Here is a 22,840-nt window from a genome sequence, read left to right on the forward strand (position 1 = left end):
ATGCATGCAGTAAATACCTAACTAACCTACTATCCTATGACTCTGGCACTGAATGAGATTGCACTGATGAATGGCACACTATGAATTATGACTGGCACAATGCTTTAGGATTAACACGCAACAGTTTGAAACATGAATAACCTGAAGGGCAAATCACAGTATACAATTAAGTAAGGTATCAGTTTGAGTCTGGAGTGGGTTTGAAGGAGGTTAGTTAGAAAAATGTTAGTGTTACAAGTGCCTAAGGGGTTGGTTGTTAATACTACTGGGTCAGATGTCACACAGGCTACCTCCTCTGGGCAGGTGCCAGGGTCACTCTGAGATGGAAGCGGCACTGTGCCAACTGGGCATGAGTACCAAGAAGAGCTTATGGCTCTGATTTGTTAAGTGGATTTCTTGTGCCCCTTCTTCTTCTTTGGGGGCCTCCAAGGTCTGGCTAGGCCAGTCCTAGGAGGCGGTGAGGGTACCGACTCTGAAGAAAGGCCAGGAGCACCGTCAGGAGCAGGATCAGGGGCAGCCTCAGGGGCTACGGGTTGGTCTCCTACTTCGGCTGCTGATGACGGGTTGCTGTGCGTGAAGGGAGGCAGCTTTATGGCGAGGGTGGACCTGGCTTGATCCATCAGGACGAGCAGCATGTGAGGAGCAGGTACTGGTGTGGAGGAGCGCAAGCCTTGGCGTGGGGGAGGGCACGAGCGGGTTTTGCTCGAGGGAGACATCAGAGTCCGGGAAGTTCGCGGTTATTTGTATGTGGGAGGGAATGTCCGCGTCCATACTTGCTTCTGCACTCTCACTTGGAGTGGGTTACACTCGCATCAATACGCTCTTGGAGCACGCCGTGTGGGTCCACTGATGACGCCGGTGATCTGCCGACGAGAGTCGGTACGCCTAAATGCTTTGTTAAAGCACCGTGTTTAGTCCATTAGGGGCGTGGGGTAGTTCATGGAGCCAAAACTAGGTCACCGTATGGGTCCACTAATGGCTCTGGGAACCACTCTGGGGTCACTACTGTGAGAGGTACTAAAGAAGAGAGCAGGAGGACATGTACTGCTAGTTTATTGAGAGAGCAGGCTGCTTATAAAGCGGCGTGCGGACGTCATACAAAGACATACAATAGGATACAGGTGACCCGAGGTCAATTGTTCTTAATGCGGAACAGGACAGGTAAATACAAATAACATGTAAAAGTAAAATTACAGGAATGGACACAATAATATTCTGACATATGTACAACGTAAATAGGCACAAATAAATAAGTAACAGATACAATTTTACATAGATAAAATATGGCTATTTAGCGTGACCTAAGTTCATGGGAAAGGCACTATAGAAAACGGGAGGTTTACTATTGAAAACCCATTGAGCGGGGACTTTACAATGTCACTGTAACACAAAAGTACCTGTCAACTCTTTCAAGGTCGAAAGTAACATCCACCCTGCAAGTCACTTCGTCTGATCGTATCGAATCATTCTTTCCATTGAGTTTTAGATTAAAAAGTATTGGCATGTGTTAAGGCAACTAATAAGTAACTTGGATTCTAACTTTTGCCTTTCATAAGACCCATAATTGCTTTGGAAATTCTCTGGAATTGCTATTAGCAGTAACAAAAAATGAACTCGCACACACATGCATAAATGTATACATTCTATCTATTTATTATCTATCTATCTATCTGTGTGTAGATTAATCTTTACTTTATTTTAGTTTTAGTTGCTTTCTCTTTCTTATTGTTTATAAATAATTTTCCTTCTCCCTTTTTTGTTACTACTAATAGCAATTCTAGAGAATTTCCAAAGAAATTATGGGTCTTATGAAAGGCAATAGTTAGAATCCTCGTTACTTATTAGCTACCTTTACACATGCCGATACTTTTTAATCTAAAACTCAATGGAAAGAATGATTCGATACGATCAGACGAGGTGACTTGTGGGGCGGACGTTACTTTCGGCCTTGAAAGAGTTGACTGGTCCTTTTGTGTTACAGTGACATCATACTATTTGTCGCTTCTGTCTGCATAATGAAATTACAATGATAATGATTCGGTCTTACTAAAGTAAAAATGTTAACGCATTTGCTTGGTGTGCTCCGGACATTCCTCTCTCCTTTCTCACGAATTTACTCAAATATACACTCTGAGCCATGCGGTGTAAGTTTTATTATAAAAAAGAATGATAGTTCTAAGTTAATATTTCCCTCAGCACTACTAAGGGATTCAGACCCGATGAAACACTGTTTTTTATCAAAGCATCAGATAAAGGTGAGAGTTGGCAAATGTATATTTTATAACCCTACCTAATTTTTATAGGTATTATTTACTGTAGTACCTAAGTTCAATGGTTCTGGTACTTATCAAAGTAAAAGTGTGTTTCCTACGCCAGAGCCATCAAAATTGTAGGTAAGGATTTTAAACACAATAGTGATGTTAACCTATGACATCATGAGGCTCCACCCACAGTGAAGAGAAGTTTACATATGGGGAAAACGTCTCTTCACTGTGGCTCTGCCCACTTGCCGATGACATATTCGCTAACTGATATTAGCAACCAAGGCCAAGCGAATGTAGGTGAAGTTTTGTCTACCTCCTTATTGCGTCAGCAGGTGAATTGCCGTAATGAGTAGGTACCTCTAAGATACGTCATCGCCTATGTAGTTACCCGAGGAGTCAGGCGACTCCACCCAACTGGGTAGACCTTGTCTCTCTTGGTCTTGTTAGCACCCATCCTAGGCTTCAGCAATATCAATGATGGCGAGCCGGGTTTGTCATCGTCCCCTTGATTGCATTATCATTCTCAATAATTTTATTATTATTATTATTGTGGAGGTTTCACCGCAACTTCCATAGCAGTTGTTGGGACTAAGTTGTTGGCTTCGATTTCTTCCATTTTCTTGATATTCGTATTGTTTCTAATTTACGAATAATTCAGTGAATGCAGTTCATCCACATAATAAACCAGTCTATGGCTCATTTGTTAGATCTACATCAATTCAGGGCGGGAATACAAAATGACAATCCGTTTTGTTATACCACGGGTTTCGACATTATAGCCTTCTATTTGCAGAAAGTCAGGAGCGGTCACTAGAAGTAGAATTCAGATGAAAAGCAATGATACCTCATTTCCCTCAATTGTTAGGGGTGTAAAGGCCAACGCCATTGCTTTATTTTAGATAATGTAACCCATTGTTATTTTTTCTTTGTTTTTTTTTATTTAAAAGATACAGCACCCTAAACAGCGCTCGTACACTCGCTGCAAATAAAAGGTAACGGTAGGAGTGAAGATTTTGAGGGCAAGCTAACTAGAATTTTACTGTTCCCTACCTTATTTTCTCATAAAAATAAATCATTACCTCCTGCCTCGGCAATAATACAAAAATTCTTACTTTGTAGCTCGGTTTTTATCACTTCTCTTTGCAACAAGGAACTAGTTCTCTTTTTTCTAATGTTCATTCTATTAGCAAAACCATCACCTTGCTCCTAGATTGCTGAGTCCCAAAAGACGGAGTAAGGTAGTACATTAAGTAACTGTAAAACAGTTACTTAATGTAACACCTTACACCTTTTCCCACGTTAAGCCCCTTAGCTGCCACACCAAGAAGATGTCGCTACTATGTTAAAAGGTACCTAACATTCCGTAGCTCCAAAATGAACATCACAGGATCTCTAATGAACTAATTTCTCTCAAGTCCTGGCCAGATAGTCTCATCATTCGTACTAAACATATTCAGAGTTCTCCCGACAGCCAGACTCTTGGGTCCTCAGGCTGGCATTCCAGTTTTACCCAGAGACAGCATCTTGGAATGAACGTGCCCAGTGAGGTTTTATCTAGTAAGGATTGAATAGTCTGCACATTTTTTTTTCATTTCATTCTGATCCCATTACCTATCTTGAGGTAACGTGAGCCAAGATTTTCTAGAAAGGCTGCGCTTTCTTCTGAGTAATAATATTGAAGAATTGACTGAAATTTCTATGGTGATACCAAGAAGATTTTTGGTGAAATTGCATATTACAAATTTTTATTAGCGTTACCTCCTTACTGAAGCATGCATTATATGGAAGTAAACGTCGTGCATGATTTAATTTTGTATTATTTCGTATGTTTTCTTTGATTGATTTTTGTTTATTTAATGTCTTAAGCAACTATCTATGTTTCTGAAGGTCATCAAGCCGAATTGTTATGGAAGTGCACCATCGTTTTACTTTCGTCTGATGAACATGTCATGTCATACACATGGTGTCTACTCATACATTTTTATTGGTGAACGTTTTATATAAGGACAGGAATAAAAAAAATCAATGCCTTTATCTAATCTAGATCTGGAAGAAGATAGTTGAAACAATTGAGGCCTAATATAATTTGCTGACTTTGCAGAGTTAGTTCTGTGCCTACTGGGGGACTTGGGGCTATTTGTAATGGTGAGTTAATCCTTTTGATTTTGATACGTGTTGTTGATGATTGTTAACTTGCATTGTCCGTTTTCAACCCTGTAATGAGCAGAGATTTCCAGCTCCAAGTTTAAAGGCCAGCTTTTTGCATATAGAAACAACCAACGGAGCAGATGTTCCAATGCATTATCTATTGACCATACTTCATTTAAGGATCATATCATTTTTGAAGAACCAAGGTCAAGATCTTTGTCACGTAAATGAAGCTTGGCACTGCAAGAAAATAACGATTTAAAGGATATTTCTTCTTGAATAATGTCGAGTCTGCCTCTCAATCTAATGATATACTTGCAAAGTTTTTCATCTTTTTTGTCTTGCATGAAGTCTTCCGTGCTTAAGTAAAACGGCTATAACGATTTTTCACGGCGATTGATTGGTATGCTTTGCTAATTAGAGCCATAAGAAGAAAACTCTGGACGGCTAAGAAAAGCATGTACAGTATATGTGCGAATGACAAAACTAACCCAACATGTTTCATGATACTTAATAATAAGAAAATGATGTACTGTGTGGTGAAATATGTTATGTTCAGGAGTTAGGGGTGAGGTATTTTCAGTAATTACCAAAGATACGTGACTGCCGGCAGACAAATACTGGTCAAAGTCCACTTGACTCTCAAACGTACCTTCTCTGTGGTAACATGCCACGAGTATTGTGCTAGTTGGTTGTAATGATTTTCTTCATATTGCAATTATAGTTATTATGGCTGTTACTGAAATTATTAGATTTCTTTTACTGTGTATACAGTTCTTATCTATGTTACTTAACTAAGAGGGGAAATTAGATCAAAGAATTACCGTAGAACGTGACTCACATGTTATTTCATTTAATTTGGTTAGTCAGCCTTTCATATCAGTTTTTAATCTGTGGTTCTTCTTCCGACTGAGAGAAATTAGTTCACAATATCAAATGCTTAAATTGCATTTTTTATGATAATAAGACGGCCAAGGCTTCAGCTTCGTTACATTTCATCATGAGCATCCATCATATGGCTTGGTTCAGGGGCAGTATATTTCTTCCTACGTCGTGGCTATGGAATTCTCCTCTATCTTCCGATTTTCCCGCTCTCTGAGATGTCCCTCCTTCCGGGATTTGTTAATATCTTTTCTAAAATGAAGCTCCGCCTATCAAGTTCATTGCCATTTTACTATTATGATAGTAAAAGTACAATAAAATGAGTGACAGTTGCTTTTATTAGAATATTTAAATGTTCATTTGAATCTACTTCTTTACTGTCTCAAAGGGTTAAAGCTTTATTTTTTTTCTTGTTATTCTGCATAAAAAAGATTTATCTTGGATGTATTGCATTAGTGTCACCTATGCAGAGGTTATGAAGTTCGAGGCCATAATGGTTAAGTGGGTTTAGTGTTGTAAGCTGAATTTCATCTCATTAAAGCTCTTCTGACTAGGACTTTGTTGTTATTACCTTCCCATATCAACTTCATAAATATATATATATCTTGTGGTAGGCTCGTCAATCGTAGTGTAACGAAGTTCACTGTAATGGCCTAGTCCTTTTGTTCCTCCTTTTTCTTAGGAGTAATATTACTTCTTTTCTCAAGACCTTTGCTCTTTGAATAACGTTATCTCTGAGGAAATGGCTGAGAGGCTGGAGTTACATATCTCTTTTCTATCAAAGCTCTCTCTCCATCTTATCCTTTGTGTAGCTATGCGTGTTGTCTAGATATTCTAACTACGTATAAGCCATACTGGGATATCATTCTGCTATGAATTTAATCTTTCCAACCTGTGCTGAATAATCGCAAAACATAAAAGAGGAAGGGCAGTAGGCTGGCATTATTTTCTGACAGCCCTTTCTTTCTAAGCCATCTCCTAAATTTCTGCATATCTAGCTTTTCCCCCTCTTCCAAAATAATGGTACTCTAGTTGTCTCTTTTTCGCTTTGCTTTCCCATACTCATTCTGCGATTATCCAGCCTCAGTGGTCTGACAACAACTCGGACTTTTATCAGCCCTGTATCTTTCATCATTAAGTAAGCAGAGTCCACAGAGTTCGGAAAGCGGAAGATGGGAAAGGCTCGTGGGTCTGATGTTTCTATTTTTTGTTTCTCAAAATGTTTTCCGTCAATCTTGTCCCAATATTTAGTCGTCTTTCACCTTATCTAAGCACAAGCCTGACCAATTTGTTCCCATTACTCTTCTACCATTGTTAAAGTCTTGGAAATTCTCCATTTCTCATCAGTCAACTTACTTGGAATTTCGCAGCTTTCTTTCTGATAATGGTTATGAATTTCAAAAGGCAAGATTAACTGATGGTCTTCGTTACAATCTTGTATCTAGCTCTCTTTGTCAGGAACCAGAGATTCATAATTCACTCACAGTAATAAACATCTCTGAGACTTTCTTGTTGCATTTCCACTCCTCTTTGCTAAGTCATTTAGGTCCTCAAGTTCCTTATCAAACTTATGTAGCCTATTTATTTCATAAGTATCGGTGCTACAGAATGCTCTTTTCCTTAATTCAAGTGTTGCTGTTCAGGTATCATTTCCCCTATCTTTATTCTTCCTTTCGTCAATAATCTCCTCCAAAACCTCTCTGTCTTTCCCAGTCATAGGCATTCGACTAATCTGTAAATTCTTTCTTAGCTCTCCCTGAGAGCTTTTTGTCTTCCCCTTTTTTTAGTTCTTCCAAAACTAATTTCATTCTTAGATCTTGATCTCGCATTCCCTCTTCCTTCACAATTATTTTGAAGTTTGAAAAACCAAACCTTGCAGTAAGTAGCAGTGTTACACAACAGACTATTCTAGTGTGCCAGTAAGAAACCATCTCTGATCTTAAATGCCGTACATATTAGCCCTTTGAATAGCTCTTTTTATATTTGTGCAAGTTTCTGTATCCTCATGGACTATTGTTTTTATATCTGGAGGACTGTCTGTACACTATTCTTCTTGGTAAAGTTGAATTATGTAACCCCTTTAAATAAACAATCTATTCTTATTTTCAATGTAGATACACTTGAACTCCATAATAAAGATGTTTACCTTGCTCTACAACTATGTTCCGAGATTATGTGCTGCCTCAGCTTTTAATCATATTGTTACTTGTCAGGTGTCACTGTGTGACATATAATTCACGTCCTGAATATGGGATTGTATACCTTTCACTGCGTCTACTGTAAATCATTTAACATGACTTTAACAGAAAGTTTTGTTCTCTCTTAAAGGAAAAGTCAATTGTGTTTCCTTTGGCTATAAGCTAGTTTTACGAGTAGTTAAGCTTTTCTCGTTCTTTATATTATCTCTGTATTAGACAGAAATAGATTGAAGGTTGCCTTGAACTGGCTACACAACTCTTATGACCAATAGCTTTGTAGATTCGTAGGAGGGATAAGTACTTAAGCACACACCATATCCAGAGCATTATATTTTATTTGACGTTTTGCTACATTTACGTGCAGCATTTCCAAACTAAAAAAAGGAGAAACGCGTAACAAAAGGCAGAAATTTACAATTCAGAGATATACATAACGACACTGAAAAATATATTAAGAGTATAAAAATCATTAAGAGTACTAAAAACTTATAAAAAATTTAGTAAATACTATTTGCAAGAAAATTTACAAAGTACTAGAAACTATTTATGATATATAAAGAAATTAAGTATATATTAGGATATTAAAATATGTAAAGAGGTTGGGCACGGCTATCTATATTCAATCTTGGTTTCGTCCTTGTAAAAAAGATGGATTCCTGAATTCTTAACTCTAAAGCAAAAGAAACCTTCGACATAATCTTAAAGTATTCCAAGTTAAATTTCACTTTGGAGATGCATTCACACAGCTCTAAGCTGGTCCACTCTCAAAGAAAGATTGTTTAGACTAGAACCAATATAGCCTTGCTGGCAGCAAGAACATTGGAAAAGGTAAACAGTTGACATGCATGGGCCTTGGAAGTTTATCCTTGCTTTTAAAAAAGGATTTTAACTTGAAGCTATTACACACAGAAAGTTGCAGTGTTATCTGTGGCATGAAGGTTCTAAAAACCTAATTAATCTCTTTGTTCAATAACTGGTTTATTTTGTGTGATATGAAAGGGAACCTGAAATATATAATTTGTTTAGGCCTAATATCCTCCCTTTAGGGTTACATTTGTTGTTAAGAAACCGTCTAATATGTTCATAGAAGAGTGCATCATTAAAACCGTTCTTGTTAAAAAACGTTTTTAGGAACTCTATTTCCTTATGAAAATTTAGAATGCCGAAGCCATAAACGTAAGTTTTCTCTAGATTGAGATGTTAGGTGAGTAGGTGGTCCGACTTTTGCGCGCAAGACAAATGAGCGCCGACAGTTGAGCGCCGACAATTGAGCGCAAGACAAATGCTACTGTTACAGACTTGACAGAGTGCTTAAGAGTGGGAAAGAGTCATGGCGTTGTGTAGACCGGAAGTGCAAAGGAAGGATATAATATGTTATTGGAGATGAATGCACATCTGCCAGTGAGCACGATCATGTGTCAGATCCTGCAAAGTCTGAGTCTAGATTATCAATGATGCAACTTCGTGAAAGAGCTGCAACATCGAATGATCCACCAAAGCGACTCATTCAAGAGGCACAACTTAATTTGCGTCCGGAAGTAGTTGCTATTCTTCCAAAGTAGCAATCCCTTCAGCGAACAGTAGAAAGACAACGGAAAGCCAAAGGATTACCTCTCTCGGCTCCAAGTGACGTACAGTAGGAGAAATAGATAGATATACCTCAAGAACTTGTTTGCACGTATGATGGAGAAAATTTTCTTGCATATGACTCCGGTAGTGATGACCCCGATAGATATTTTATATTTACTACTCCTCAAAATTTGAAATTGATGAAAGAAAATAAGCACTGGATGGGAGATGGAACGTTCAAAATAGTTCCTCAACTATTCTATCAGCTATATGTGATTCACATCATTTATAAAGGAATCGTGCTTCCAGTGGTTTATATTCTCCTTCAGAGGAAGTCAGAGGAAGCACATAACCGTGTCTGACACAACTACATTTCATGGATACCGAGATTGTTCCAGCTTCCATATCGTGCGACTATGAAAAAGCATTTCATAAAGCTTTTCTTTCTGTCTCCAGAAACGCTGAGGTGTTTGGGTGTTTTTTCCATTTATCTCAGGCCGTATGGAGAAAAATACAAGACTTAGGATTGACCAATTTATACAGTAACAGTGAAGAAATACGAAAATGTACAAAAATGCTTGTGGCCTTGGCGTTCGTTCCCCACAATGATATTACAAATGTTTTTGAATCATTACAAGATATAATCCCCGACGACTTAGACGATTTGGTATTTTACTTGAAGATACTTGGATAGGAAGACCTTGTAGGAGAGGAAGAAGGAGAGATGCTATGTTTCCCTCGTGTTTGAGTGTTTACGAACGTGTCGTCAATGAACATCCACGTACAAATAATTCGTTAGAGGGGTGGCATCCGGGCAATGCAGCAGTCAATAGGCATATGCACCCTACAATATACAAATTCATAGAAATTTTAAGAATAGAACAAAATCACACCTCAACCAAATTGATCAGAATAAACTGTGGGCGGCATGAACCTGTAAAACAAAAAAATATGAACGAGTAAACAATGCTATGATTAAAATTGTTAGTGAGTATTCTTCAAGAGAGCCATTAGATTATCTGCGTTCCATATCATATAATCTTACCTACAAAAGTAGTTATATTCTATTTACAAATTGTTTTGTTTAATTTTCTATTTGTGGAACATGTTTTTAAATATCTTAGGTACTGTACATGTCAATAAAAATTTAAGCTGTCGCACTTTTCTTTTTATATGCATTTTCTTTTTATATATATATATATATATATATATATATATATATATATATATATATATATATATATATATATATATATATATATATATATATATATATATATATATATATATATATATATATATATATATATATATATATATATATATATATATATACATTCATTTATCTATTTATTTACATGCCATAGCAAATAAAGATTAAGATTGTTTCTTCTTCCTTTATATCCAAACGCTTGTAACAGTGAGTACTAAACGTCTATAATGTCAATACAAAAAAATAAGAATAGGATTGAATTTTGAAATTATGGCGCTCAAATGTCGGCGCTCAAATGTTAGTGCGCGCTTTTGTCTTGCGCTCAATTGTCGGCGCTCAACTGTCGGCTCTCATTTGTCTTGCGCTCAAAAGTCGGTGCACCGGTGAGTAGCGGTCATTTCGTTCAATTAACAGGTCCAAAAATGGAATTTTGTTGTCTGCCTCTTCTCCATCGAGAATTTGATTTTACTATGTTGGTGGTTTATGCATTCATAAAAAGGTGTAATATGATCTTCGTGTCTGAAGACAATAAAGGTGTCTTCCACATATCTGCTAAATTAGTAGGGCAATTTTCCAGCCATCAGTTCTTATTTTCTGCCATAAAAATGTTTGCAAAGTAGCTGACACAGGATTTCCCTTTTAAACCTTCAATTTGTTTGTAAAACTTTGCATTAGAAATAAAATAATTATCAATCTTCTTAAGTTTAGTACTTTAATCTTCACATATTCTCTTGTACTACGCATGTGAAACACTCATACTTTTCAACAAAGAGCAACCTGTACATTTCATTTCTATAACAATTCTCTTGTAAAACTTGCTTTGTGTTGAAAAGTCCCGCAGAACTGCGTCCCTGTGCCTGGCACTATGGGGTGAATTCAGTCACCTAATGAATGGCTATGAATCATCTGATAGTGAGAGGGTGAACTCATCCAGTAGAAAGTATGGATCCATTCATAACTCCTGAGCTCATAGAATATGCAACTCCTTTTCCATTCACTTTCTAATAATTGGGGACTAGCCTTTATTCTTCCCTCTGTTAACCAGCATTTAGCTTTAGCTTACTCTTTTCTCTTCATCAAAACCCAATTGTTAGGTGTTCCATCTGCCGGCCATTTTCAGTTTTGTTTTTTACTTTCAGCTCTTCATATTGTTTCATCTCAACATAAGGCATCGGGATACATGTACGTACACAGGTACATCTTGAATCTATTCTCAGTAATGTCATTAGCAGAAATTTTTTTACCAATTTCCAGTCATATTCTTTGCTGGTTATGTATATATGTATTTATAAGTTTTACATTACATTTATTGATCGAAGCTACAAATGTTTTGTCCTGTAGGGTAAAGTGAAATGGTAGTAATTTCTATTGATTCTGAAACCCGTTTCTTACCCTCTTGCTACCAAAATGACCATGCACTTTAAACTCTGTTTGTTAATTATCTCACATTTCTGTTTAAAAGGGAAAAGTCTCTCTCTCTCTCTCTCTCTCTCTCTCTCTCTCTCTCTCTCTCTCTCTCTCTCTCTCTCTCTCTCTCTCTCTATAACTTGAATCAATCAGGCTCTCATTCACCATAACTCTTTTCCAGCCAACTTGTAATAAATAAAATTGTTCTTTCTCTCTCTCTTTAGAATATATATGTATATATATATATATATATATATATATATATATATATATATATATATATATATATATATATATATATATATGTCCTCACGTGAAAATAAAAGGAAATAGTACCAAGATTTTCAACTTTTATTCCAAAGTCATCTTCAGGGTACTAAACAAAGTTAAGGTAATAACATATACCAGAAAGCTATATGGGGTCACAGATAATAATAAAATATGTCAACAAGATATTTAAGAATGTAAACAACATTCTCCAAAAACATAAACATACTTAGTGGAAATATGTAATTACTACAAATACCAGTACAAAACTATCTGTTTGTAAAAAAATCTATCAGCTTGCTTTCCTCTTGCATCCTTAAGAATAATGCTTTTTAACAATTCGTCCATCTTAAAAAGACCATCGCTCAAATTCATGTTACTAGAAGAACTAATGAGGCTTCCTTCGATCAACAATCTGTCATGCACTGAAGAACTCTTAAAAACAACTCAAAGCTGAATTCCAATCTATTGGGTGTTCAAAGTCTCTTACGTGACAAAAAATGGCGCTTGAGCTGGTTGCAACCCGCACATTATATTTATGCTGTGTGACTCTTTACTTACTTCCTTATCAGGTTGTCCAGTGTAAGGTAAATTACAAGTTTAGCAATTAATTTCGTACACCCCTCCTGTTGGCATTTCTGGTTTGTTACAAAACAACACATTCTTGATAGACGAAGTATTACTGAAAACAACATTTATTTTCAGACATTTCAGGCTACGTACAATCGATAAGAATTCATAACAGTATGGCAAAACTAAAATATTTTCAATGTCAAAATTACTTGACTTTTCATGACTCTAAAATGCTTTTTTGGCACTTTGGAGGCAACTATCGATAAAATTCAAAGGATAACATGAATCCTTTGAATTTCATCGACTAATTCATGACATTGTGGTGACGTATTTCATTATAAATTCGGTTTAAATGAGGTCTGGAATTAATTATCAGGCAGTTTGGCAACAAAACTTCTACCACTGCCATCAACTTCAACACCACCACCACCACACACACCAACACTTTCAACTTCACGCAACCACCCCCACCAAGCTCTCTCTCTCTCTTCATCTCAAACAATTTGGAACAAAATCTGTCTATGAGGTTTTTAATCATTGCAAAGCAAATCTCATGCTTGCAATATTTATGATTTATGGGGGTTAAACATCAGGTCTTACTAGAAAAAGACCCAAGAATATTTGCCACAGCAAGTCAATCATTCTCTCTCTCTCTCTCTCTCTCTCTCTCTCTCTCTCTCTCTCTCTCTCTCTCTCTCTTTCACCATTTTAATAAGATCCTATATATGTATATATATATATATATATATATATATATATATATATATATATATATATATATATATATATATATATATATATATATCATGTTTATTTAAAGCAATTTATTCAAAATAGAATTAATAATCAAAAAGAGAAGGAGGAAAATTTTTGAGTCCTTCAGAGTTTTCCCAGGCAGTGCTGGGTTGGTCGGCCTCTGGAGACCCATGGCGACTACAGGCAGCCTGCAACTCTTGCAACGAATCCCGACCATTACCCCCTGCTGAACATGCAGGATCTCTCGGCCTCCTTCCACGGGGCCAAAATATTTTCTAAGTTGGATCTCTTGAAATCTTATTTCCAGGTACCAGTCGTGCCAGAGGACGTCCCGAAGACCGCCATTATCAAGCCTTTCAGGTCCCACGCCGCTTTCTCCACCTTCTCGCCTGAGGAACACAGGGGCAACTCTTCCAGCGCCCATGGACAGCATCCTGGGACCTGGCTCGCGCCTGCTACGTGGGATGATATCCTTTATATTTTCCAGGTCCCACGAGAGCACCAGAGGCACATCCGGCAGTCCTGCAGCTTCTGCAGAAGAATGGCCCTGTCGTAAGGTTCGGACAAATGGACCTTCGCATCCAGAAAGCTGACTTCCTGGGCCATGAGATATCCTCGATGGTGTCCGCCTCACACTCCAAAGTCGCTGCCATCACCAGGTTTCCCCGTCCTCACTGTCGGCGCCATCCAGAGTTCCTCGATGGTGAACCCCTGACGGAAACCCTGAAAGGCCAACTAAAATCCCAGAGTGGGGACTCAGCCAGCAGCAGGCCTTCTCCTGACGGCGTCGCCTCAAGGCAACCGCCTTGGCCCACCAGGACCCCACCGCTCCCCTCCAGCTGACGACGGACACCAGCAGCATCACCTGTGGAGCTGTCCTGGAGCAGGTCGTCACCGGCGCCCCCAGCCCATCGCCTTCTTCAGCAAAAAGTTCAACCCCGCAGAGTCCCGCTACAGCATCTTCACAGGGAACTCTGCGCAGGCACGAGCAGTCCGGCACTTTAAGTTCTCCTGGAGGGCACGCCTTCACACCCACACGTGACCACCGGCCACTGGTCCACGCCACCAAGCAGGGGGACGCATGGTCTTCCAGGCAGCAGCGACACCTCGCAGCCATCGCAGAGTTCACCTGCTCCATCAAGTACCTTCTCGGCAGGAAGAATCCTGTGGCAGAGTCAAGCTTAACGCAGTGCAGCTCGATCAACTACGAGGACCTCGCCAGGAGGAGGCCGCCGATCCAGAGACCCCAGCCTACTGCACCACCACCATGTCCCTGAAGTGGAGGGACGTGCCCCTCGCCCCCGGGGGCCCAAATCTCCTCTACGACGTCAGTACCAGTCAGCCCCACCCCTGGTGCATGCCTCCCGCCGCCAGGTATTCGACGTCATCCATGGGTTGTCCCACTCCCTCCAGCAGGACGACGCTGCTGCTGTCAGAGAAGCCCTGGGCAACGGAGCAGCAAGACGCAGGCGACCTGGGCGCAGGCAGTGCCTGCAGTGCCAAACCAGCAAAGTGGGAGCCACCGAGTCTGAATAGCGAGCCGCAGCCAGGGCGGCGGTTCGGCCATTTTCACACCGACATCGCCGCCTTCCCCGGCCGGCGTGGGGCCAGATATCTCCTGGACGGTGGTCGCATCGCCACCAAGGTGGCCCGAAGCCACGCCTAAGCAAGAAGCCACCGCCAGCGTGTGCACCGAGGCCCTATTCTCCAGTTAGATCAGCCGCTTCGGCCTCCCTGACCACATTACAACCGACAGGGGCCCCGCCTTCCTGTCCGATTTGTGGTCTGCCCTGGCACGGCTGCTGGGGACAGTCATCACACCACCACGTGCCTTCAACCCTCGCAGCCAACGCTTGGTCAAGCGGTTTCACAGGTCCCGAAGGCGCCCCTGCGGCCCGCACCACTGAGGATTGGAAATACCAGCTGCCGGGTCCCCCTCGGGCTGAGAACTGCCCCCAGGGCCGACGGCGCCCCGTCCACAGCTGAGAAAACCTACGCCGAGCCCCTCGTGGTCCCGAGCAAGCTAGTTACAGAGGACCACCACAACCCATCTGTCCAGAGGCTCTGCGACATTATCAGCAAGTTCACCCCCTGCAAGCGGACATATACCGACAGGTCGGTCACCTTCACGCCGCCCAGCCTGTCCTCCACCACCCACGTCTTCATCAGGAATGACGCCGTGTGCCTGCCACTGACCAGGCCCTACAGGGGGCCCTTCCGCGTGCTGGAGAGAAACAACAAGGCGTTCCTGATCGCCCTTCACGGGAAGAATGACTGGGTGTCGGTAGACCGCATCAAGCCCGCCCTCCTGGAGGAGGACACAGACGTCACTACACCGCACCCTCCACCTGGACAGTCGTCGCCGCAGCCAGCCCCCTGTAAGAAGCAGGCACGCGGCCGCCCCCGGAAGCACCCGCCCACACCTGCAGCCAGCAGCCCCACACAGGAGTTTCCCCGATGTCCTCAATGAAGGCGGCACCCTTCAGCGCCCAGCAGATACTACCACTAATCAGACGTTACCACGTCTTGGGAGGGGGAGTATTTGTAAAGTCTCTGCTGAGCGAGTTTTCTATGGTGACGTCCCATTTTCTTTGCCTCTACAATTCGTCACACCTGGTGTGATGGGTCACGATCCAATCATTTAAACTATGTATAATTATCACTCGTCTCCAATTTGTATATCATGTATTCTTCTTCGCAGGCATCAGATTGTGTCTAACCTCCATTTCTGTCCATTTGTATAATTCAAAGTGTATTCGTTCACTGTATTTATTGTTAATTATTATTGACCTCAGGTCACCCTTGTTCTCATTGTATTCCATGGCGTGACGTCAGTCTGCCGCTAAATAAACTGCCTGGGTCACCAATAAAGCAGCAGTAAATTTTTCCTGCTCATTTCTTTTGCACATCTTAAAAGACGATTAGGTTGCAAGGGCCTATGTTCTTCACAACTGAAATGGAGAGAAGCTACCCTCGGCACAGAAGACGAGGAAGTCCAGACTTGAAGAGCAACTCTGACCCGAGAAGAAGTTCCATCAACCAAACAGCGAAGACGGATCCAGTCCCTGGAACAGTGTTGCAGAGGACTTCAAGAGATATCCAGCTATAGCCATTGCTACTGGCAAGAAAGCTCATGCTTGTAAGGAAAGCTGGGAAGTCTCCTCAGTCCTGAACACATAGGGATGTACTGCTTCTGAAGAACTACTTCCCTGTAGCTGCTGCAGGAAGCTGGTCAAGGAGGACTCCTCTCGATGACTCGAAGCAGAGCTTATCAGGTCGGGCAAAGGCGGAAGTCTTCCAGCATTTGCCTGTAACTCGGGGAAATGTAGATATCGATGTTTCCCATAAAGACAGCATGCTTCACCATAGTGGCCCATGGGTCTGGTACAAAGGAGCGAGAAAACTAACAACTTTGTTGTGCCAGGAGGCAAACAGACAGACAGTATGGATATCTCAGTTGAGCAGTTCGTGAATCTTCGTGAAGAAAGAGGAAGAGCATCGCTCTGTACCAATCACTCCAAACCCAAGGTCAAGCTCGTCACCAATACATCCTCACCAGGAATGTATCCGCCAATTGAGCTATCGAGTGCACTATAGAACACTAGAGTACCTGCAAATGTCTACAGATGAAACAGGAGGAAAAAACGATTCCCTCTTGTTTGCCAACATATGCCACTACTGTGGTGTTGCTGGTCAACAAAACCACTGAGTGTCGCAAAACTCATCCTGAAATTCTCGCAAGGCCAAAAGGCTGCCTTGAGTTCAGGATGTCGATGAGAAGGTATCAATCATCTCGGTCACATGTCTTCAAGACAGTCTTACAGGTGTGCGCTTATTCCTCAATTGGTGAATCCGAGAGTAGACACGCAACGTGAGGAGAATATGCAAGCATATTTAGCTGTCTCCAATCAAGCATTAGCCTAACTTCTTTCATCATACTTCGAAGAGGAAAGAAGGATGGAGGACTGAAGTAGACTTCCTTCATTCTCCACCATGGGGAAGCTTCTGCAAGATGACACGATACTAAGGCGATTAGCTCTAGGCCAGCTAGCATTTCCAAATCGGGAACACAGGAGAGAAGAGGATGGAAATTTTATAAAAAGAATTGCTAAGACCTGCTGAATAGATACTTCTCCTGAAGGAATTCACTCAGGTCTTGGCAATGCTACCGCCAGGTCCAGAGATCGGCAAGTATTTGTCACCAGGTACCCAGTAGAACTGTGAGAGGGTGCAAAAGAGAGCAGGTGACATTGATCAGTTAGTTTATTAAGGGAGCAGGCCGCTTATAAAGTGGCGTGCAGACGTCAGTACAAAGGCATACAAGGACATACAGGTGACCCGAGGTCAATTGTTCTCAATGTGAAACAGGACAGGTAAATACAAATAACGTGACAAATAAAATTAACAGATTTAGACACAACAATGCTCTGACACACATACAATACAAAAGGGCACAACTGAGTAAGTACAAATGTATATTTACATAAATAAAACATGGCTAGGTATTATGACCTAGGGTCAGGAGAAAGGCACTGTAGAAAAAAACGGAGGTTCACTAAAGAAACCTGCTGAGTGGACTTCACAATGATCTCCACAAAACGTGCACGCACGCCTGATTCAAAGCAGGTATCTGCTGGGGCGGTGGAGAGGGCGGCAGCTCCTCTTGAAGTCAGCTAGGGGGTACGTTGCGTGCGGGAGCGGTTGGCTGCAGCACTGCCTGGGTCTGGGGCCTTACGGGGGTGGCCACGCAAATATCTTGTGGGCAGGGTGGGCTGCGGGGACAACGGCTCCTGCGGAGGGCCTTGAGGAGTGTCACCGACTTCCTCCTCCAACAGTGCAGGCTTGAGGCAGTCTATCGACACCCAGTCATCCTTCCATTGGATGGCCAGCCAGAATGCCTTTTTGTTTCTCTCCAGCACGAGGAAGGGGCCCCTGTAGGGCCTGGTTAAGGGTGGGCAGACGGTGTCATTCCTGACGAAGACGTGGGTGGTGGAGGACAGACTGGGAGGCATGAAGGGGGACGTCCTGTCAATGTACGTTCATTGGCAGGGGGAGAACTTTCCAACCGTGTCTTGGAGCCTCTGGGTCGTCAGGTTGTGGCGATCCCCCGTGATGAGTTCGCCCGGGACTACAAGAGACTCCCCGAAGACTTTTTCTGCTGCGGACAGGATGCTGTTGGTTCTGGGGCGTCCTCAGCCCAAGGAGGCAGGGCAGCTGGTATTTCCACTCGGAAGGTGCAGCCGGCCAGTGAGGACGCCTTCAGGGACCTGTGAATCTTTCTACCAACCGCGACAACCTGCTCCAGGACGCCCCCCAGGCGACGCTGCTGGCGCCTCCATCGCAGCTGGGAGGGCGCTGGGGGGTCTCCAGGGCTGAAGGAGGCCTTGGCGAGGGCAGCTCTCGTCAGAGGAAGGTCTTCTGGGCTGGTTGGGGCCCCACACCAAGGTCTTCGGATGGCCCTGCAGGATCTCCGTCAGCCAAGGTGCGCGACCAGGATGAACCTCCTGCAGTAGTTGACCATCCTGAGGAATTCCTTGTGCCAGCCTTACGGAGGTAGGGTGGGGAATCCTGGCGATGGCTTCGACTTTCGATGCGAGTGGGCGGACGCCTCCCAGGGATACCTCATGGCCCAGGAAGTCAACTCTTTCGATGCCGAAGGTGCATTTGTCGAAACTGACGACGAGGCCGTTCTCCTGCAGGCACTGCAGAACCTTCCGGATGTGTTGCAGGTGTTCTTTGTGGGATCAGGAAAAAATTAAAATGTCATCAACGTAGCAGATGCAGAAGTTCAGGTCCCCCAGGATGCTGTCCATCAGTCTCTGGAAAGTCGCCCCTGCATTCCTCAGGCCGAAGGTGGAGAAGGCGAAGGCGTAAGACCCAAAGGCGTGATGATGGCGGGCGCTGGGGATATCCTCTGGAGCTACTGGTACCTGGAAGTAGGATTTTAAAAGATCCAATTTGGAAAATATTTTGGTCCCATGGAAAGAGGCTGTGAGGTCTTGCATGTTTGGGAGAGGGTAGTGGCCTGGTTCTGTGGTGAGGTTGAGTCGCCTGTAGTCGCCGCAGGATCTCCAAGAGCCATCTGGTTTCTGCACCATGTGGAGGGGGGGAGGCCCACAGGCTGGAGGCCTTTCTACTTATGCCATACACTCCATCTCGCGAAAGCGTCCTTGGCCTCCTGAAGGTGCTGAGGGGGAAGCCTCTGGAACTTTGCATGCATCGGGGGCCCTTCGTCTTGATGTGGTGGTGAATTCCGTGTCTGGCAGGGGCCCCGGCATCTGACACAGTTCGGACTTGAGCCACCGGGAATTCCTTCAGAAGTGAGGCATACTGGTGTGGGAGCTGACGGAACAGACTGTGGGCGCTTTGGGGTCTGGGCCGCCGGGAAGTGGACTGAAGTACTGTGTCCAGCAGGCGCTCATGGGTTGATGTCACTGCCAGTCCGAAGTGGCCAGGAAGTCCGCACCCAGGAGTGGGGTCCTTATGTCTGCAACGAAGTTCCACTTGTACCTCTGGCCTAGGATGGAGACCGACAGGAGCTTGGTGCCGTAGGAGAGGATGGGGGACCCATTGGCAGCCGTCAGGGAGGCAGCTGGGTCTGATGGGCGCTTGTCCTCTCTGGAAGGCAGGAACACTGACTGCACGGCCCCAGTGTCGATCAGCATCATCCTGCCGGAGACGGTGTCGCAGACGTAGAAACCTACTGGTGCTGGGCTCCTGGGTGCTTCTGCTGCCACGGCGGCCTGTGCTGGTGGCCGCCGCTGTCCCCATTTTTTGGATGGGCGAAAAGGCAGGGGGCCTCACAGTTCCAGGAATCCTTGCCATACCGCCGGCAGTAGTAGCAAGGCCCCGCAACTGCTTCTTCTGGTGATGGCTTGGCCGCCTCCTGACGACGGCATTTACCTCCTCTGCCGCGGTTTCCTCTGGCTGGAGGCAGTTGATGGGGTGTGCAGGCGTGGATGTCCGCTTCACTGCCCTCGTGGAGTCAGTCAGCTGCTGTGCCGCTTTTAACTGTGGGCCTGACCGGCAGGGTGTAGGGCTCCAAGATCTGGGGTCCAAACTCTCCGGGAGGAGCTGACGGAGGAAGATCTCCCTCAACAGGCTTATCCCCATGTGCCTGCTGCTGCCGTCTGTTCCGGGTAGGATGAGAAGGTCCTGTAGTTAGTCCGTTAGGGGGGTGGAGTAGTTCATCGGGCCAAAACTAAGTCGCCGTTTGGGTCTGTTAATGGCTCCAGGAACCACTCCGGGTCACCACTGTGAGAGGGTGCAAAAGAGAGGCAGGCAGACATTGGACTGCTAGTTTATTAAGGAGCAGGCCGCTATAAAGTGGCGTAAGATCGTTAGTACAAAGGCATAAGCAAGGACATACAGGTGACCGGAGGTCAATTGTTCTCAATGTGAAACAGGACAGGTAAATACAAATAACGTGACAAATAAAATTAACAGATTTAGGCACAGAAATGCCCTAACACACATACAATACAAAAGGGCACAATTGAATAAGTAATAAATGCATATTTACATAAATACAACATGTCTAGGTATTGCGACCTAGGGTCAGGAAAAAAGGCACCATAGAAAACGGGAGGTTCATTAAAGAAAACCCGTTGAGCGGGGACTTTACAGAACTTCTGCCCACTCAATACTTCTTCCTCTCTTCCCTTCTGCCCTCCTTCCTTATGGAAAAGAGAGTGGCAAGAGACACACTTATGCGCACTTTCCCAGAAGGGAAGAAGAAGGCTGTGTGTTTCTGCAATCTTCTTCCGAAGCCTGGGACTTCTTAGGAGTTGAGGAGGCTGGCTTGAACTTAAGGTCGAGCCAAGATGACTAAGATCCAAAGGTCTTGGCCATTGTCCGAAGGACAAGGCAGTGCCCTGGTACGAACCTTGATTACCATGGTATCTGACAAATATCTGAAAGAGAAAGGCAGAACCGAGTAAAGGTTCCTTCCTAAGGGTCAAGCCAACTCAGGACTTATGAAACTGGAGATCCGAATTAGGATAAAGTCCTTCTTCTTAGCACCAGAATTGCCCACTGATTGCTGCCTGGTGTAGGAAGACCCACCCCTGGACAGGACCAGTCTCCAGAAGGCAGGTTTCTCTCCAGGAATTGTCATATCCAAGGAGAGAAATCCTTGGATCCATCAGGAGACACTCTGGAGGAAACCAAGAGGTGTCCTCCAAGATCGCCTGGCTGCGAGAGAAGAGAATACCCTTCAAGGTAAGAAGAAGCAGGGAGAACCCAGTCCAGATGAAGCAGAGTCAGAACAACCTGCAGTCAGCAAGACCGCCTCTGAGGCAAGAAGAATTTGTGCTCTATCAAGGCAGGGGAGGAGTTTGGTGTCTCGACCTGAATGAACTCCTTCTCCGAAGAAAAGTATTCATCTGGTTGAGAACGCTCTCGCAAGCAAGGACCGCGGTGGCCCCTGAAACTCTCGGCCCCTTCAGGAACTGCAAGGGTTGCAAGTGATGAAGATTATTCTTGTAAAGCGCAGTCTTGTCCCAGGATCTTTAGCGATCGAATCGTAAGAAGTTCTCCAAGTAATGAGGGCAATTGCAACTTGAAGAGGAAGACCCTCGCTGCTTCTGAAGTGTGAAACTCCTGTACCTCTCTCCCTGGACGGAGACCTTGACAGATCCCAAGAAACCCTCCTCGGCTACCTGGCTGTACTATGAGATAATCAGGGGACCAACACTGACAGCACGTCGGGCACCTGAACTCCGGAAGAAAGACAATTCATCGGAGCTCTCTGTCCATCTTGAGCCTCTCAGAACAATCCAAGAGAAAAGAGAACAGGTGAGGAGAAAGAGTACCCCTACCTGTCCTGCCAGGAAGACCAGCAGGAGAGGCGCACTGGAGAGAGAATCAACCGAAGGAGGTGGATTGCCTCATGGGGGAAGAAGAGTGCGCAGCGCGGCAAAGCACTTTCCTGGAAAGAGAAAGCTCACTGACAGTGCCAAGAACCCGATTCGAAAAAACCGAAAGGGCCGAAGGAGCCGCGTTATGCCAAACCGAGCTGATCATGCAAACGTGATCCAGCAGTGGACTGAGAGGCAAGCGGGGTTGAGCCTCCAGCTGAGCCGAAATCGAAGCCAGTCTCGCAAGCCGACGCTCAAATGGAATTGAATCTGACAGGTAGTTCATCTGCCATAACCAGAGCCACTTTTCTGAACTCTAATTTCCTTTGAGACCGAGGCCTCTTCGAGAAGAAGGTTTGAAGGGGAATTCCTGTGTTCAGAGTCTCATGCTTGAAACCCTAAGGTTCAAGATGAGGATGAAAACCCAAACTTCGCAAGCAAATCAAGCAGTTGGCTGGCAGTATTGAGACACCTGGGGCATCTCGCACCGAGACATCTGGATCTCGCACTTTCTCTCGTCCTGTGCCTCTCGCCAGGAGAGCGCTCATGATTCATAGAATTTGAGCAGCCTACAAGATTCCCAAATATTGGGAGCGGCCGCTTTCCGTTTCCTAAGAAACTGAAAAGAGCTAGGCACAGAACCAATCTTAGATGCAGACTCCCTAAGACTGGCAATGAGGGCGCGGCCTCGAGGCCACGCCCGTG

General features: G+C 43.8%; 1 protein-coding gene across 1 annotated transcript; it reads left to right on the forward strand.

Annotated features, from left to right (window-relative positions):
• Positions 1–14,358: 14,358 nt before the first annotated feature.
• Positions 14,359–15,747, forward strand: LOC136841301 (uncharacterized). Its single transcript, XM_067108276.1, has 2 exons — positions 14,359–14,922; positions 15,034–15,747. Exons 1-2 carry the CDS (start codon positions 14,359–14,361, stop codon positions 15,745–15,747), a joined length of 1,278 nt encoding a protein of 425 aa, XP_066964377.1.
• The last annotated feature ends 7,093 nt before the right edge of the window (positions 15,748–22,840 follow it).

This window comes from Macrobrachium rosenbergii, chromosome 8 (assembly GCF_040412425.1).
Source record: "Macrobrachium rosenbergii isolate ZJJX-2024 chromosome 8, ASM4041242v1, whole genome shotgun sequence".
Taxonomy (NCBI): domain Eukaryota; kingdom Metazoa; phylum Arthropoda; class Malacostraca; order Decapoda; family Palaemonidae; genus Macrobrachium; species Macrobrachium rosenbergii.

Bases quoted from the DNA above. Each gene is read 5' to 3' on its own strand.
- LOC136841301 (XM_067108276.1), top strand. From the start codon at position 14,359: ATGGTCTTCCAGGCAGCAGCGACACCTCGCAGCCATCGCAGAGTTCAC. The intron at 14,923-15,033 runs GTGGCCCGAAGC...TACAACCGACAG, and splicing joins GTGGTCGCATCGCCACCAAG to GGGCCCCGCCTTCCTGTCCG.